The sequence below is a fragment of the Chenopodium album genome, chromosome 8 (assembly GCF_948465745.1).
Source record: "Chenopodium album chromosome 8, dcCheAlbu1.1, whole genome shotgun sequence".
NCBI classification, from domain to species: Eukaryota; Viridiplantae; Streptophyta; class Magnoliopsida; order Caryophyllales; family Amaranthaceae; genus Chenopodium; species Chenopodium album.
The window spans coordinates 71,854,848-71,871,771 of record NC_137841.1 but is presented as its reverse complement, the minus strand read 5'-3'; the positions used below and the strand labels follow the sequence as shown (position 1 = coordinate 71,871,771).

The window sequence follows — 16,924 nt, the reverse complement described above, 5'->3', positions numbered from 1 at the left end:
TGATCATGTCCACCCTCCGTGAGAACCTACTTGCATCAAGGATATATATCAAGTGCAAGGTCTTGAAGAGAAGGATATTTGTTTGCTAGTTCCTATAAAAGACTCCATTCAACCTTCAATAGAATTCAAGAACAAGTGCAAGGAGGGAAAGCTATTTCTAAAGTCATGGACTCATGGTCCATAGCTCCATACATCTGGTCTTCGAAAGAGGAGATTAAGAGAAGGGGTTCGAAATCGAAGCAAGAGTTTATACTCTAACCACGTTTATCTTATCATAAAAACCAATTTTCATACATGTTTGAAGAGAAAGAACCGTATACTCGTAGATCTTTAAAGATATTTTTTTCGGGTTAAAACAACGGGACCTTGCCGAAGGTCCGAAGATGTGGCTAAAGACTGAACTCGGTCCAAGTGAGGCTAGGCCGAGGGTTTCCTGCACAGCAAACACACGTACATTGGCCTCGGGGGTTGTGCCGAGGAAGGCCCCTCCGATGCCGAAGTCAAACAGTGTTTTTAGAGAGAAAGCTATGCAAGAGTATTAATTGTTTGAGGCTATATGTGAATGAATGATAAATGGTGCAATTGAATGCTTTTATACCTTAGCATAATGAGGAGGAATGGGCTTAGAGTCATATGGGTTGACCATGCTGACTGGGCCGTTGACTTGAGCTTGACTTGGCATGATTGGAGGCTTGGGCCTTGACCTTGGACTTTGGAATTGAATCATTCATGGACCAGACCCAATTAAGCTTAATTGGACCCAAACAGATATCAAAGGAAGAAAGCTAATTTTAGTTTAGGTGTTTGTATATTCAAATTTTGTGTATTAGACTTGTAGTAGTTGTGCCTCGTGTAAGACTACTCAAAATCTAATAAGTATCGTGATAGAGGAGAAATGTGAAGAATGAATGTTTTTTTCAAGAAAGAAAGAAAGAATGAATGTATGTTTTTGTTTAGTTTATTTATTACTCCATACTCGTACTCCATTGTAAAAAAAGAAAAAAGAAAAAAAATCCATCTAAAAATTTGACTATAGCATGTTTGTACTTCATAGGGATGGCAATTTAATTCGAGTTCGATTCGAATCCGATCCGATCCGAAGAAAAAAATCCGATTCGAATCCGTTTAAAATTAGTCCGAATCCGAATTCGATAAAATAGATCCGAATCCGAATAGGAGGCGGATCGGACTTGGACCCTACGCAAAGTCCGACGGAGTCCGATCCGAGTCCGAATCCGATACTATGAGCATATGCTTTATAACTTGGGACAATTGTTTGCTTGTTTGTAGCAAAAATTTGTTATATAACTTAGTACATTATTTAAATATGTTATAATTATACTTACCTTGGTATGACAATACAAGCAATTATAGGTATATGACATTACAAAATAAAAAAAAATAATCGGATCATTTCGGAGGTCCGTATAAACGGACCGGATTCGGATCCGAAAATTACGAGTCGGATCGGATTCGGACTCGGACTTTTCGGATTCGGACTCGGATTCGGATCCGAATCCAGGGTCCATTTACTAAACGGATCGGATTCGGATTTAGCCAAATCCGACCCGAATCCGATCCGTTGCCATTCCTAGTACTTCAGTTCAGTTCAGTTCAGTTCAGATTCTAATTTTTTCAATTCAGTTCAGTTTAAATATAATAAGTTCACTTCATCTGAGTTCAATATATTAGAACAAATTCTTACTCGTGATTTTTTAGAAGTAAGAACTTAAGAAGTACGATAGTAGTAATTCCGCAATCCTCCCTTCTGAAACACAAAATCCTTCATTTCGCAAAACAATGAAGCGTAAGAAGTGGTCTGAAATCGAAGAAAATACCCTTCTCACTAAATACGCGGAGCTCCAAAATTCCGGGACTTTATCAAAGTTAAGAACTCGAGAGAAGAAATTCAAGCCAATTGCTGATCATTTGAACGCAATTCATCATCTTCAAGATCCGGTTAACTTCCCATTTAAGTGGTCATGGCGAGATGTATCGATTAAGGTCCAAAATATGAGGCATCAGTATTTGGGGGTGAAGCAGAAAATTAGGGTTTCAGATGGGGATTTTAATTGGGATGATGGGGAGAATCATTGGGAGAATTTCATCAAGTATAAGGAGGTTTTTGGGGATGTGGAGCTTGAATTGAAGGATAGTAAGAAATTGGGTGTTGGGAATTTTAATGAAATTGGGCTTTTTGGGGGAAATGGGAATGATGGGTTAGGGTTAGGGTTTGAGATTGACTGTGATGATTTTGAGGAGGATGGTGAAGTGGGTGAGGAAGAGGATGAGGAGGAGAGAGAAGGGGATGATTCTGTTTGTGGAGAGGAAGAGGAGAATGAGGGAAAGAGTGAGAGTTTGGGGAAGAAATTGAAGAAGAGGAGGATTGCAATGTTGGGTGCTAGGGTTGTGGAGTTGAGAAATGTTTTGGTGAAGAGGGATGAGAGGAGGAAGGAGAGGGAGTTTGCTAGAGAAGACGGGTTGGCGGCGAAGGAGGCAGGGAGGATTGAAATGGAGAATTTGAAGGAGAAGAGGGTGAGGGAGGCAGAGGAGAGGGTGGAGGAGAGAGAATTGGAGTTGGAAGAGATGCAATTGAAGTGGGCAAGAAAGGAATTTGATAGGAAAGTGAGGTTTGAGAGGGAGTTTGATGAGGAAAGGCGGCGAAGGATGAAGATGGAGGAGAAGAGGGAGGAACAGGAGCTTGAGTGGAGGGAGAGAATGTTGAGTTTGCAAATTGAACATGAGAAGCAAACAATGCAAATGCATGCTGATGCTTGCCAAAACCAGTTGCAAATTCTCGGTATCATGGCACGGTTTATGTGTCAGTTTTTCGGGTCATCTGGTGATGGTTTGGGTGGTGGACTAGGTGGTCTTCCTCCCCAGGTTCTGCAGAATCTGCAACACCCAGGAGCAGGGGACTTGGGGGATAACAGCAAGCCTGGATCCAATTCTTCTCCAGAGTTTATGTGAATGGTGATTAACTTTATTTTCTTTTTCTTTTTCTTTCTTCTTTCTAATCCTTTATTGAGATCTTGTATTGAATTTGCTGTTAATGCAAAATTGGAAATCTATTGTCTGTTAATTCTGCAGCCTGCATAGCCTATATTGAAAGGTTCTTGCAAAACGTGAAGTCTGTTTATTAGGAGCAATCCTCTGTAAACAATTCTGTATTTGCAATCATAAGATTTGTAACTTATATGGCGATTAAACCCCGAGTGCACAAAGTTGTCTAGTTACAACATCTATACTTCTCTAACATGGGTGCTGGAATTACTATTTTTTCATCTATTCGTGCTGTGGGACGTTAGAGGTCTTATACAGTCATGCATAATGTGACTGGCTTAGGCAAATTTTTATCCTTGCTTTGTTGATGGTGGTGAAGAAGTGGCTTGTGATTGTATATATAGCCAATATTAACAAGCATCAAGGAACTAGAAAGTGGAGGAGAAGAAAGAGAGTTTTTATTTAAGGGTTTGAAAATATTAAACTGTGTTTACTCTGATTAGTAATTTAGTATATTCCTTTTGACTTGTGGCTTTCTTGTTGAATTTTTGTAAGCATTTGGCGTTAACAATTGAAAGTATTACAGGACCCCACTGGGTGATGAATCTAATGATTTACAGATTGTGTAACATGAATTGTAATGTGAGAAAATTGTATAAGTGGCGTGACTGGATCAGTCTTCATGTTTTATTAAGTACAGTTTTGTTGTTTATGGTAATTCTGTTGATGCAAGACTTGCAACCCAACAAATATATAGTTTGCTGTTTTAAAGATGACTAATTCACTTTGAATATGATCAATGATTATTGACTTATTGTTAGGTTTAAATCTGAAATACTTTATGAATTTGATCAATTTTCCGTCAATTATGGACATTTCCTGATGTATTGATGTCCTTAAAACCCCAATTTTTTTATACTCTGCATTAAACCATCCTCCTCACCCAGTTAAATCCTTTACTGCAATTTATTGACCTCTCTTCCTTCATTTTGTTTGTTGTTGTTTATTATTTTATTACAGTTTATTGAGGGCCTAAGGCTTTTCATGTGCGTTATGCTGCTGCTGCTGAAGCTCGTCATGATGAGCATACTTAAAGGTATGCTATCTTTGCATCAGTTTACCTCCTCCCCTGTGTCTAGTTTTAAAGCTTGCTCCGACTAATCATTTGTCTAGTTTTTAAGCTTGCTTGAAGTTAATAGTTTAAGTATAGTACTCCGATTTTTTTTATATTTTATATTTTTATTTTTTTTTATTTTAAAATTCTGATTAAATTTGGCCGATTTAATGTACTCTCTTAGTTTCTTGAAGCCCTCTGCCCTCCCTTACTCCTTTGTCCTTCTAACAGTGCAGTGCATGCATTATGTGGGTAGCATATTAGGTGCGCAATTTATAAGTTTTTCCTATTTGCTGTTATTGTTGGCTATGGTTGAATTGTGGACGTAATATGTTGCGTAGTATATTATCTCAACTCAGAAATCCAAGGAAGAGGGAAATCGAAGGAATTATGAAATTAAAATTTCTGCTTAAACATGAAGCTAGATGTGGAACCTTCATGGAGTAGCACCTTGGGTTAAGGAGATTTGAAGAAACATTATTTGAATAGTTACTGCTTGAGCTTTAAAATCAATTACATTATACTAAAGGCGAAACTTAGAGAACACTTGGCAAGATATTGTAAAATGTTTTCCCTCCAAAACCACTTACTAAAAAAAACTTATTGTAATTAAACTATGACTTTTAGATTGTATAAAATCTAAAATAAATGTCCTTAAATATCAAATTGCCCATTATAACTATTATATGTTTAATTAATTTCTTTCACAATATTTCATACTTTTTACTACTAAGTCTATTTATAATATTTATACCCATTATTTTTGGTAAAATTTATTCTCATTAGAATTATTTAACAACCGTGCATTGCACGGGGTTTAATCTAGTGTTCTTCTAAATAGAAATCTCCAACTAATTACTCGTGTCGTAAATGTTCTGTTGATTTTCTACATAGGATCTCTGACTACAAGTTGAAATCGCTCTGTTGAATTGCTACATAGGGTTCCAACAAATGATTAGTCGCGTGATTGCATGTTTCCTCCAATCTTTCTCACCAGCCATTCAACTACTTGTATGACTAGTTTGAACTCTCATGCCAACTACCAAGGCTTTGATGTTTAAATCTTTAAAGCTTAAGTTTTAGGGAACTTTAGGGAACATTATTTCAGACAAAGTTATACAATGGACAATAAGTTCATATAAGTTCGGATCATAAGGGCTCCTTGGTTCACTATAAAACAATCGCTAAGTTCAGATAGGGTATTTGAGGTGAATAGAATAAAGACTAAACCATCTAATAACAGAAATCTGCTCTCCTGCTAGTCAAATGTGTCCATATATGTTTCCAAGTTTCTTATTTCGAAGACCGACAGAATTTTTCTTCACTTTGCTGATTACTTCATTTAAAATTGCATAATATCATAGGAATTTTTAACGACGCATGATATTATAATTTACAATCCCAAATACCAATAATCTCAAACATCACAAGACAATGGGAAGAGTTTGCTGCATTCAGTCGCATGGTGGAGCTGGAATCATCTGTTGCTGAAAATTCATTGCCTTGAAATAGGAGTCGAACAATTATTTCTGGCAAGAAGACATGCCACACGAAGTGCGAACTGTAGCTCTTAACTGCCAGTCAAACTTGAGTTAGTTGATACCCTTTTGATGCATTGTGATTGCAGTCCATATCCTTTTGCTGAATCCTTTGATTCCTTTCATGTTTCATCTTTTTTCTTCTGCTAAATTGTGTATTATTCAGGTTGATGATATAATCTCCTCCACTCCTCCAGCACTACGCGTCGACCTCTCCTTTTGCAAATCATTTCATGTCTGGTGTGCTGTATGCTCCCAAATATGGCAAAGAAGTTATACATACAGAGATGTAGATAGGAAGAGTAAAGGTCAGATAGATTATCTACAAGTAGCTAAAATTACTTGTTTTGCACAATCTGGTGGTTTTTGTGAAGTAAAAGATTGTGTCCTTAGCTTCCTTCTAGTAAGTAGTAACATCAAGTTTATGTATACGATACTGAATTAGACTAGAAATTACGAGCATATCGTATTTCTTCTGTGATATCTTTAATTACATATTAATAATAGATTGGATGCTTAGATACTCCATTCTCCCATCTAGATTGTGAATCAATGTTTTGATAAACATGTCAAAAAATAATGATATCTTATCAAATGAGAAAGAGACATATTCTAAATAATGTTTTGAAATCAGTGAATGGTAGTCGATCGATCTCTGAACAACTAGTCAACCAGATGCCTTGTCCAACAGTCGTACCTGCGACAAATACATTACAGTACAACAGCCCAATACATTATTTTTACTAATTTATCTATATCTATATTATTTTTATTAAGTTATCTAAGATATGTCAAAAAATGTTTAGAAAAATAAGTTTTATTGCAATGAAACATACTCGCATAATTCCTACAACATAAACAATTCCCTAAAAAAAATTTAAAAAATACAACAATAAAAGTTTTAATTTGATGATTTCAAACGAACAAGTTCAATCTTAGTAAAAGAAGCTAAATCCAAAAGATTTAAACAAAGTAAATTGAATTGAACAGATCTTGAATTATGCTTAATTATATCGTCATAGATACCTACAAAGATAAATTGAAGGATAACAAACCTAAACTGTAAAGTGCACATACACTCTAATCTTGTGTTCGGAATTTCAAGTTCATGGTTTAGGGAGCGCTAACCCTATATTGTCCTAAGAGAAGGAAGCTAATGCCTAAGAATAATAGCATAGTTAATCCTCTATTGTATCATCAATATTGCATAGAATCATTAAATCAAACATAGATTAGGTTTCTACAAATTGCAAGCATTATAATCCACTCTACCTCAAATTTAATGCACATTTGTTACACTTACCTTGTTTTTCTTCATTCATCCTTCACCATGCTAAGGATATATAACTAGTGAGCTTAATTGTGACCCACCTAATTGTCACGCAGGATAAAACCGCCAGTCCAAGTCAACCTCCTTTGCCTTCCATTTTCGTAGTTAGCCTTTTACATGTTATCTACTTACATAACTTTATAAATAAGCTAAGTTTATTCTCTTCAATCTATACAATTCGTTACAAACATTAGGTTGAGAGTAAAGTCTTTTATTTTATATTTTTCTCTCTTATAAGATAGATAAGCATATAATATATTCATCAATTGCATAGTGTAAGAAAAATAAGAAGATGAGGGAGCCATATTATTGTAGCAAGGATGGAAGAAACAAGGGTGCTTGGACATATCAAGAAGACCAAAAACTCATTGATTACATTAAACTCCATGGTGAAGGTTGTTGGCGTTCACTCTCCATGGCTGCTGGTTTGTTTGCTATAACTCGATCTTAATATGTCCCTTCTCTCTTTCGCGTGTTTACATGTCCAAAATATCTAGTGCAACCGTTGTAAATTTGATATCATACAATCAGACCAACAAAACCAATTCAAAAATAATTTCCAAGGACACTTTTTTGGGGTTTCAAGAGTGTTTTAATTATACGGTTTAATCAAAAGGGTTGCACCACTTTTAACAGTTTGCAACCGTTGTACAAGAAATTTGGTGGTTGACCTATTAACTTGTTTGTTATGTGTCCTTATCTAAATTTAATTTGTATAATTGATTGTAATGGATATATCTAACAAGAAATGAACAATATTGAGTATTGCTTATCTAATTTGTAATGTAATTATTTGTAGGTTTAGATCGTTGTCGCAAGAGTTGTAGATTAAGATGGTTAAATTATCTAAGACCAGATATTAAACGAGGAAACTTTGCTCAAGATGAGGAGGACCTTATCATCAAGCTTCATGCTCTTCTCGGCAATAGGTGCATTTTCTCTTCACTTAATTATATATAATCTCATCTTTATTCTCTATCACATCCCCTCGATAAATGAATGAATTTTGAGTACGTGTTGGACACATAATTACGTGCCATCTAAGATCGATTACACTTGTCATACCTATCATATCATTTTACATAATTAAACATTGAGTTATAAATATAATCTTAATTTGTGACATTAGTTAATTAATAGTGGCTTAAATTGGAGAGCATACATACATGTAAATGATACGGATTACTTTATATTATATGTATTTGTTGTTAGGTGGTCATTGATAGCAGGAAGGTTGCCAGGAAGAACAGACAACGAAGTGAAGAACTATTGGAATTCTTGCTTAAGGAAGAAGCTAATTTGCATGGGAATTGATCCTAATAACCATAAACTCTATCATCATCTTCCCCATCAACAAAAAATTCCACAGCAGCCACTAGGGTCTCCTATCGCGATTTCATCTGAATCAAACAAGAACAATAGTAATGCATGTAGTAGTAAGCCATCATTGAAATCTCATGGTACTAATGCTACTAATAATGATGATGACATGAATACTGAAAAGAATTACGCGATAGCTTGCACTGGGGAAGAGACATCGCCTATGTTGGATTTGAACCTTAAACTCGCCTTTGAGATGCCCTAGCATATATTTATTTTTCTCAAAGAGTATTTGTAACTTGTAAGGGAATCAAAAGACTGGTAATAAGTACATATATTGGAGATATAAAGAGAAATGTTTATTATACTCTTGGTATCTTTGTTATTGTATATCATATCATCATATTTGGTGTATAATTGATTTTATTATTAATTGTGGTTATGTAAGTATCTTTATTGACAGTACCATTTTTTTGAGCAATTTTATTGACATTACCACTTGGAGGATTATATAAATCTTTGATTTATCTTTTGAATATGTTGTCATAGATTGTATTAGGCTTTAATTCGATCTTGTGTAACACTAACACACACAAATTTTTACATTCTTTCATTAATATAATTAACAATCAAATTCCATTATATCAATAGTCTACATTCACTACAATTTTATTTTACATGCATGCATTCTCTTGATATCTCCAATATATGGAGTAATATGTAAGTTCAGAAGGATTGATATATGATTGTCAGATTTAATGCATCGCTGATCCTATATCCATTGATCAAGGAGTTCGCTTTATTTTTGCTTATCGGACGCTTTTTATTTGTTTTAATTTAATCTTATTTTTTCTTATCCGATTTGATCAAAACTTAATTAGTTTTTCTAATTTGATCTAATATTATTTGATTTGCTAATTTGACTAAAACTTGACCTTTAATGTTATCCACCAGAAAAAAAAAAGTTTCAAATGAGTGTAAGAATGTGCATTTTTCAATAAAATAATGTTATATAGCGATGAAAAATCTCCCATAAGACGACAAAGTCGATGTGACTTTTTATTTCTTGATTTAATATGATCTAAACTAATTTAGGGTCTGTTCTGATTTACCGAACTGAGCTGAACTGAATTGAAATTGAGCTGAAGAGAATAAGTCCTTAGTCTAATCTCATCTTAAATAAGTAACAACACCATAAATAAGGGTAAACTAAACACAAACATCTGGATAAAACAAAGTAATTTAGCCACCATATATAATAAGCCCTTGTGAGATACTACATGTACATACATAAGTAACAAATCAAGTATTAAAAGGTTAAAATCGATGCATAGGGAAAATAATCAAGTATTAAAGGATAAAATCGATGCATATGGAAAATCATCAAGTATTAAAGGATAAAATCGATACATATAAGGAAAATAATTAAATCTCAGTGTAATTATAAATTTATTACATACTATGTATATAAATATATAATGTATACTCCCTCCATTCAATATACAAAATTACAAAGTACTTGGTATAATTGACATACTTGGATATTTTTCACTATTCATATCTATTAACTTTGACTATGATATTTTACTATAGTATGAAGTATAATGTAATAATAAAAAGATTTATCACTTAAAATGTTGTTAAATAGAAATATTGGTATAAAGTTTCATAATATCCAATTTTTATTATTATTGCTAATATTTGATTACTTACAGGATAACATTAGTACAATGACTAGCGTGTCAAGTTTGACTGTATCAATTATCATTTAAGGAAGCGAGTATATGTTGTATAAATACACATGTATACACTTTAACATTTGGTTCTCTAAGCTTATCACTAGCAAATACAAAATTAAACATCCTCCATCCATAACAACAACAACAAATGGCTTGACTCATGATCAACCGCACACTCATCACGTTCTTAATGTTCATTACATTGTGTATAAGCCTTGGTGCTAGTGACAAGAAGACGCTCCTCCGAATAAGTAATGAATTGAGCAACGGAAAAAGCCTTGAATTTCATTGCAAATCAAAGAACGATGATCTTGGAGTACGAAACCTTAAATCTGGGGAATCCTTTGAGTTCGAGTTCACAGAAGATCCAACCACCCTATATTTCTGTGGTTTTACGTTTGATAACACATTGCATTGGTTTGATATCTTTAAGTTCTTTCGTGATACATTTCGTTGCTTAGGTGTTTGTCATTGGCAGATCAAAGAGAATGGTCCTTGCATTGAAAATCCTTTTGTTTTTACTTATAAATGCTATGGTTGGAATTAGTAAACATAAATTATGATTGTCTACAATTACATATATACATAGACATATTGTAAGTGTTACAATAATATATATATTGCAATAAAAATTGTATTTTGCTTGCAAGCATGATTTCAAATTTGAGTTCATTTTGAATTCTTTGATTAATACTTGTACATATTATTTAGACTCCATTCAATCCCTTTTGCTTATCTCACTTTGACTTTTAGTCTCATAAAAAATACCAAATGGAAAAAATAAACAAAAACTTTTGTATGCATCCGATGTACAGTAATATTATTGTACATCGAGGTAACTTTTGTTGAATTTAGGGTAACTTTTATCCATAAAGCTTAAATAACTTTAATTTATATATACTGAGTACTTTCATTCATTATAGGATAACTTTTGTTCATTTTAAGGTAACTTTAAAACGGATATACAATATTTTATTGTACGTACATTTGATATTTTATAAATGTTTGTCACAAATAAAAAGGATCAGAGGGAGTATTTGTGAGTCAAGTTGTTATGATTTATTGATTTCTTATAATAAATGTAAATACTACGCAATATCCTGTATGATATGATACGGAGTATAACATTATAGCATAATTAATGCATAAAAATGAATTACATTATGTTCATTGTACAAACCGTTGTATCATGCACACGATACAAGCAACACTATTGAAGTAATGGATACGTTATATCCATATACCTATGTTACGTCAGCACATGTAATAAATGAAAGTACATGGCAAATTAACAATATCGTATTATAACTTATTTTATCTAAACTTATAAATTTATTATTTTAAAAATAAAATAATTTAAAGGCAAAAGTTAACAAAAATGGAAATCTTAAGGTAAAATAAATATTAAGACTGATTTTAATTTGGTACTCCGTATATGCTCCCAAATTAATACAGTATTACATACTATTTTAAGTTATATACTCTATATTAATTATCTATCTACTTTTTTTTTTTTTTTTTTGACACGAAATTATCTATCTACTCCTTAACATTGCGGGATGCTCATTAACAAGATCCTTAATAGGATAAACTAATGCGAAACAGGCCCTTAATTCAATAAATATGATAAACCCCAATTAAATGTGACTTATGGTATTTTTTGGCAACGTACGGAAGTACGGAACTGTACTATTTAGAGATGAGGAATGCTTTAAATGTGAATTTCGTTTAATTTACCCAAGATATCTTGCACAAATAACGTACTATTGCATCATCAACATCTTTGATCTAATCTTGATCAATTACCCTTATCTCATTCGATCATCACACCATTCACAAAAAAAAAAAAAAAAAAAAAAAAAAAAAAGTCCTTTGATAATTAAGCATATACTCATCACGCTAATGATGTTGTTTACTTTGCTAATAACCCTTAGCAAGGCAGACAACGTTAGAATCATAAACACCTTGAGCCATAACAAACCTCTTCAGGTTCATTGCAAATCCAAGGACGATGATCTAGGCGTACGAAAACTCGAAAAAACAGGAGATTACTTCGACTTTGATTTCGGTAGAAGTGTAGTCACATTATTCTTTTGTGGTTTTGTATTTGATGGAAAGTTGCATTGGTTCGATATATATGAATATGATCGTGATGCATGGCGTTGCATTAAGAAATGTTGGTGGGAGATCAAAGAGGATGGTCCTTGCTTGCTTGATAAAGTAACTCAAAAGTATACTCTTTGCCATGGGTGGAATCCAGATCTATTAAAGCTTGCATAGTAATCAAATCACTATGCATATGATTTGTCATGCATGTATGTATTCACATATGTATACGAAGTATATAAGAATGGAATAAAATGCTGAAAAATAAAACTCAGCTCGTACTTTATTTTCTATTGTCAGTTTTCAAAATTACTACACATATGATTTTACTACTAATCACAGTACGTACTAATACATAGCTGTTTATAGTATGTCTTAAGATTGGACGGACAAGATCGGATTAAGGCCAAAACCTCAAAGTTGAAGCTAATCTTAGACAAATGCAATGGTAAATACTACTCCATGAGTCCATGCATGGATGATTAGATGAACAACAAAAACCCTTAATTTAATTTTAATTTAATAGGCATTTATCAAGGCGTGTATGACTAATCGGTCATTTCTTTTCTTGATAAAATACAACTCTAATTAACTTGTTTTGATAAGAAAGAAGAAATATATTGGATCTCTAGAAGCTGAAAATAATATTAAAATTAAAAAAAATAGATTTCTTAAAGAAGTTGATTTCATGTGATTAGCACTTTAATTCTAGCTAATGACTATCATAATAACCTCCCTATGGGATTTAAGATTATATATAAGCAAAAAGGTATCCTCATCAATTTTAATTAATAAGCTTTTACAAGAAAAGGAGAAGTTTGTGATAGACCATTAGTCATTTATACATTATTCCTTTTACTTATATAGTGGAGTAAAGTGACTAATGACTATAGAATATAGATCGACCTATTGTTGGTTCAATAATTTTTGGCTTTTTTTTTTTTTAGTAGTGACGAGTATATTATATTTTCATTTATTTTAATCTTAAAAGAGGATATTCTTTTCACACCAATGCATGATTTTTTTTTTTTTTTTAATGATAAATGCATGATTCTTGAGATATGGGGAATTTAGCATCATCATGAACATTAAACAGTAATTTAATTATTTTTTATTATTATCAACTAAGTTAATATAGTCAAATTATGATGTGTGTCACTTAATTTTTTTAAAATACCAAAATTGAAAAGCGTGGATTCGTGTCGATATTGTATTAGCGTCACCCTTCAAACTCAACTTGAATTACTCAAGCATGTATTGGGGCAATTAGAATACAACTCAATAACTCATCCATTGGGAAAATTGACAATTTAATCATTTATGTAAAAAAATATTCTTTAGGGGGAAAAAGGAAAAGAAACCGATGACTTGAAATAACATGTTACATGGCACTTTAAGCCAATTTAGTGAGTTAATTGATGATGAGTGTTTCAGTTGTCTTTAAAAGTTATTCTCATTTAATCTATAATTGTCTGATCATAAAAAGTCAAAATAGAAAGAATTTTTAGAACAAAAGGAATATTAATTGGAGAAGACAACCACTATAGGTGATATTCGTATGAACTATTTTTTGTTATATTCACCTTATTTTTATTTATCTCAAGAAAAATAACTCAATAGTGCAAGTTTGATTATTAAAAAGCCCATATATAAGATATTCTTATGATTTTTTTTAATAAACTGTGAGTAGGGGTGTTCATAAATCGGTCTGGACCGAAAAATGGACCGGACTACCTTAGGACGGACCGAACTAATCGGTCTGGTCTTTTTCCTGTCCAGTCCAAAACCCTATAAAAACCGGTCTTGGACTAGACCGATTTTTTTTGTTAAAAATATGCGTGAGACCTTGAATAATGGTTAAGATTATCCTTAAATATAAGCTTAGAAAACCTTAAATTTATGAGCTTTTTTTGTACTAAATATATATATAAAAAAATAAAAATAAAAACGTAAAAGTGTATATTTTTCTTTACTTTTTCGAGTTTTCCATAAAATTATTATAAAAAATTATTTTTTTTAAAAAAAATTCTTATATCGGTCCAAAGCGGTCCGGTCCGGGTTTGATCCTAGCTTAATAATCGGTCTGGTTCGATCTTGGACTGATGAACCGCCCTAACTGTAAGAAAAGTTAACAAAGGTTACTCATTTTAAAATATGATTAAAATAAGCTTTGACTTAGTTAATTTTTAATTAAATAAAATCAAGTGAATAAAACATAATATCCCATTACTCCATATGAAGTAATTTTGCTATGAGCCTTCCCAAACATAAGGTTTAACAACACCATCATGCATGACATGAAGTTGAAATCATGATAGATACACTATGAATTCCAACCATAAGAATATCATAAATTTAATTACCCCAATAAACAAAATATTGAACATTACAACACCAAATCAATTCATGTGCATACCATGTGCTAAAATCACATTTTTTTTTTTAACAGATAATAACTTTCTCCATTTTATTGCGCAATCTCAAAATTCTAAACTACGTAAGCCATATTAATTTCACTATTAATTGAAAACACTTTCTCTACACGCCGTAATCTGGATTATGTTGGCGCAAATTAAAACTTATACTCAACCATTTTTATATTGCCCACCAAATGTTCGACGAAATGCCAACTCCAAAAACCAATTTATTTCCATTCACACTTCCATCACATCATCCTTTTTCTAGAAACCCAATTCTCCCACCATTCAAATAATAATCATTTCTTCATATTCTATCTTATCTGACCTTTTCTGAGGAGAGAGAAAAGAGAAAATTAATGGGGAACAACATGGGTGGAGGAACCAGTAAAACATCAAAAATTATGAAAATCAATGGCGAAAATTTCAAATTGAAGATCCCAGCTAAAGTTTTTGATGTTATTAAAGATTACCCAGATCATATTTTGTTAGATTCTGAAGAATTTCTCAGGTTCAATCTCAGAGCTAAACCTTTAAACCCAGATTTTGAGCTTAAACCCAGAAAAATCTATCTTCTTGTCGAATTACCCAAATTTCCCTTGAATAATACTTGCAACAGTAATTATCAAACCCCACTAAGGAAGGTGAGATCTGGTGTGCTCGCGCCCACGACAACTACGAAAGATTTCATGTCTCGAAGAACAGCTTCCGATGATCTTACTCTTATCACGAGATCAATGGCTGATAATGGAAGTTCAGTGGGTTCTACTAGGGTTAAGATGAAGCTGCCGAAGGCTCAGGTGCAGAGGATTATGGAGGAGAGTGGAGACGATGTTGAGGCTGCTAAGAAGATAATACGGCTTTGTTTGGAAGATAACACGGCCGTGTGCGGCGGCGGTGCGGCGGCGGAGGTGGAGGAGAGAGAAAATGGTGGGGTGGTTAATGTGGAAAGTCGGAGACATTGTTCGAGTGTTTATGATATGTGTAGTCCTTGCTCTAGTTACCGCCGTAAGTATAAGAAATTAACCTCCTAGTAAGTTGTACGGGTACGGATACAGATACGGGATATCGAAGAACGAATTACGTATGTTTATGTGGTTAAGACGTGCCGGTGTTCGAGTACACGCCATCTACTATTAGAAGTGTATGTGAGATAAAATGAAGTGTTAAGTAAGTATTCTTTAATTTAGTAGTTAAAGAGTAATTTATTTTAGGGTTTATGATTATTATTACCTCAATTAGATGATGTACAAATTAGGGTGTGAAATTAGGTGCAAATGTATATACTCCTTATTATATAGTGTGGTTGATGCTGTGATGGTATGATTAATTACTATGATCCATTCATGAGTTTTTTTGAGTAAAATTTGTGATAATCTTGAAAGAGTTTCGATTATTCAACTATGTATTAGATGTTAGATGCATGAATGATAAGATTGTGTGTTATTATGAGCTATGATCGTGTTTTGTACAATTGTATGAAGTGATTGTACATTATAAGGACAAAGTATTTATTATATGCATAATTAGTAACTTTATGATAGAATTGTATCAATAAATTTTACACTTTTGTCCATAGATAATTGCAAAATAAAGGTAGTATTATACTCCGTAATCTCTTATTCTCAAACCACTTATGTAAGAATACGTCTTTTTATTTAAACATTTCTCACTACCATAAAATGATGATAGTTTTCCTATTTAACAAAATAGTGACTCACATATGAAACCAAGATAACAAACGAAAGAAGTACGAGTATTAATGAGGCTCTACTCTAATGTGCACATTAGTTCCATTATTTTGACTACTTGGTAGTAAGATTGAATCATCTCACCAACCACAAAAATCGAGTCAAAAAGGGTTTGCATTCTCGATTTTGTACCAAAACTTTTAAGGATTAAAAAGGTGGAATTAGGCAAAATTAGCACTCAGTGAGCAACACTATATTTTTATTATAGTTACTCATCTCATGGCCGAAACCTCCAAAATTTCTCAAAAAACGTGGATATTAGCCTTTAATTTTTGAATTTTTTTACATTTTTTCACCCAAAAATAAAAATTGTCAAAATGTTTACCATGATCCCTAACACCCTCCAGGATTCCAATTGGCTAGGTGAAATCATCCAATTTGCCTTTAAACGACCAATTTACTAGCTTACAACTTGCACGGATTTCATTAACTCAAGACTACCACGAACATTTATGACAACATATAATGATCATATATGGATCCAAACGACATTATATGACCCCGAGATGTATCCCCTAAAATCTCAATGCTTTTCGACACCGAGCCCCCGAAACATTCAAAATTTCTCAAAAAGCGTGGATATTAGCCTTCAATTTTGGAATTTTT

At 32.9% G+C, this 16,924-nt stretch overlaps 5 protein-coding genes across 7 annotated transcripts; all 5 read left to right on the top strand.

The window, feature by feature from the left end:
* The first annotated feature begins 1,711 nt into the window (after positions 1-1,711).
* Positions 1,712-6,195, top strand: LOC145642248 (uncharacterized). 3 transcript variants are annotated; one of them, XM_081693362.1, is made up of 4 exons: positions 1,712-2,973; positions 4,024-4,099; positions 5,482-5,708; positions 5,822-6,195. In XM_081693362.1, the coding sequence occupies exon 1, from the start codon at positions 1,801-1,803 to the stop codon at positions 2,968-2,970; it is 1,170 nt and encodes a 389-aa protein (XP_081549488.1). In that variant the 5' UTR covers positions 1,712-1,800; the 3' UTR covers positions 2,971-2,973; positions 4,024-4,099; positions 5,482-5,708; positions 5,822-6,195. The 3 variants fall into 3 exon arrangements, with proteins under 3 accessions (XP_081549488.1, XP_081549489.1, XP_081549490.1); XM_081693363.1 differs by having other exon boundaries at positions 5,482-5,743; XM_081693364.1 differs by lacking the exon at positions 5,482-5,708.
* Positions 6,196-7,247: 1,052 nt separating this feature from the next.
* LOC145556534 (transcription factor MYB3-like) lies at positions 7,248-8,770 on the top strand. The gene is made up of 3 exons (XM_081618192.1): positions 7,248-7,410; positions 7,785-7,914; positions 8,198-8,770. The coding sequence occupies exons 1-3, from the start codon at positions 7,278-7,280 to the stop codon at positions 8,568-8,570; spliced, it is 636 nt and encodes a 211-aa protein (XP_081474318.1). The 5' UTR covers positions 7,248-7,277; the 3' UTR covers positions 8,571-8,770.
* A 1,464-nt stretch (positions 8,771-10,234) lies between these two features.
* LOC145555472 (S-protein homolog 2-like) lies at positions 10,235-10,591 on the top strand. The gene has a single exon (XM_081617209.1). It carries the CDS (start codon positions 10,235-10,237, stop codon positions 10,589-10,591), a length of 357 nt encoding a protein of 118 aa, XP_081473335.1.
* A 1,355-nt stretch (positions 10,592-11,946) lies between these two features.
* Positions 11,947-12,324, top strand: LOC145555471 (S-protein homolog 4-like). The gene has a single exon (XM_081617208.1). The coding sequence runs from the start codon at positions 11,947-11,949 to the stop codon at positions 12,322-12,324; it is 378 nt and encodes a 125-aa protein (XP_081473334.1).
* A 2,299-nt stretch (positions 12,325-14,623) lies between these two features.
* LOC145556533 (uncharacterized protein At1g66480-like) lies at positions 14,624-15,900 on the top strand. The gene has a single exon (XM_081618191.1). The coding sequence runs from the start codon at positions 14,927-14,929 to the stop codon at positions 15,599-15,601; it is 675 nt and encodes a 224-aa protein (XP_081474317.1). The 5' UTR covers positions 14,624-14,926; the 3' UTR covers positions 15,602-15,900.
* The last annotated feature ends 1,024 nt before the right edge of the window (positions 15,901-16,924 follow it).

Excerpts from the sequence above, each read along its gene's own strand:
- LOC145642248 (XM_081693364.1), top strand. The coding sequence starts at position 1,801 with ATGAAGCGTAAGAAGTGGTCTGAAATCGAAGAAAATACCCTTCTCACT.
- LOC145556534 (XM_081618192.1), top strand. The coding sequence starts at position 7,278 with ATGAGGGAGCCATATTATTGTAGCAAGGATGGAAGAAACAAGGGTGCT. Across the intron at positions 7,411-7,784 it reads TTCACTCTCCATGGCTGCTG|GTTTAGATCGTTGTCGCAAG; the intron begins GTTTGTTTGCTA and ends AATTATTTGTAG. Across the intron at positions 7,915-8,197 it reads CATGCTCTTCTCGGCAATAG|GTGGTCATTGATAGCAGGAA; the intron begins GTGCATTTTCTC and ends ATTTGTTGTTAG.
- LOC145555472 (XM_081617209.1), top strand. The coding sequence starts at position 10,235 with ATGTTCATTACATTGTGTATAAGCCTTGGTGCTAGTGACAAGAAGACG.
- LOC145555471 (XM_081617208.1), top strand. The coding sequence starts at position 11,947 with ATGATGTTGTTTACTTTGCTAATAACCCTTAGCAAGGCAGACAACGTT.
- LOC145556533 (XM_081618191.1), top strand. The coding sequence starts at position 14,927 with ATGGGGAACAACATGGGTGGAGGAACCAGTAAAACATCAAAAATTATG.